The following is a 1,262-nucleotide window of genomic DNA, read 5'->3' on the forward strand; positions in this document are numbered from 1 at the left end:
AAAAAATTAGAATTTGAAATTGAAAAAAAAAATGCCAAAAAAATTAATTAATCTCACTTCATTTTCTTTTATTTTTTATAAATTAATAACAATATCTTCCATATCAATGTAAAACTTTTTTTTTTAAATGTATTTAAAACAAAAAATTGGAATTTGAAATTGGAAAAAAATGCCAAAAAATCAATTAATCTCACTTCATTTTCTTTTATTTTTTATAAATTAATAACAATATCTTCCATATGAATGCAAAACACTTTTATCTAATTTTTTTTTTTTAAATGAAATATTGTTTTAAAAACATATCATCTATTTTAATTATGCAAAAATATTGTCGATACTTTTAAATGTTAGCCTATTTTTTATTTAATTAATTAATATGAATTTTAAATTAGTCAATAAAATAAATATAATTACTTTTATTCGGCATTGGTATAAGCATTGTACATGCAAAAGTTTCATCAGAATCATTCGTTAGATATGTTCGCATTACTAACAGAATAATAATTGGTGATGAACCTGATAGATATATTGTAAAAGAATCATTATTAATCGAGCTATTATAAGCATAAATTATCGATCCACGATCAAACTAAAAAAAAGAAAAAAACAGAAAAAATTTGAAAAAAAAATGAAGAATAATGTGTAAAATATATGATAATATATTAATGGTGATATGATAATTAATCATAATTTGCTAATTACATCGTAATTTACTACGATTAGAAATACTTTTCTTTTTTTTAAACATGAAAATCATAATTTGATTTAAGAATTGATTTCTATAAAATACTTGATTAATTTTAAAACATGCAAATCATAATTTGATTTAAGAATTGATTTCTATAAAAATACTCGATCAATCTTTATGGAATTTTTGTGAAGACTAAAAAAAAAAAAAAAAGAAGGATAGAAATGAAAAATTATAAAAAGTTTTGCTTATTACTCGTGCAATCCTATTAATTCGTCCTGAATATTTTTCTGTTATAGTTGTAATATTTATATATGAATCGGTATATATTGGCATTAAATATGCTGTTAATATACCACTGAATATAGATGTTGGAGCAATTGAAAATGAATAATAATTTTTAGCCATTGTTATTGGTATAACTGAAAAAATGAAATGAAAAATGATTTAATAATTTAATAGAATGACAATATTATAATAAAAATTTTACAAATTCTTTTCCTTCTCTTGTTTTTTTTTTCTCTCTTAAAACATAAGAAACTAAATCGAAATGATATATATATATATATATATT

General features: G+C 19.3%; 1 protein-coding gene across 1 annotated transcript; it reads right to left on the minus strand.

Annotated features, from left to right (window-relative positions):
• Positions 1-388: 388 nt before the first annotated feature.
• LOAG_15769 (hypothetical protein) lies at positions 389-589 on the minus strand (the record flags this gene model as incomplete). Its single annotated transcript, XM_003151259.2, has 1 exon — positions 389-589. A coding segment is annotated over one exon (201 nt), but the record flags the coding sequence as incomplete, so codon positions are not given.
• Between the last annotated feature and the right edge of the window lie 673 nt (positions 590-1,262).

The sequence above is a fragment of the Loa loa genome (genome assembly GCF_000183805.2).
Source record: "Loa loa unplaced genomic scaffold supercont3.2663, whole genome shotgun sequence".
NCBI lineage: Eukaryota > Metazoa > Nematoda > Chromadorea > Rhabditida > Onchocercidae > Loa > Loa loa.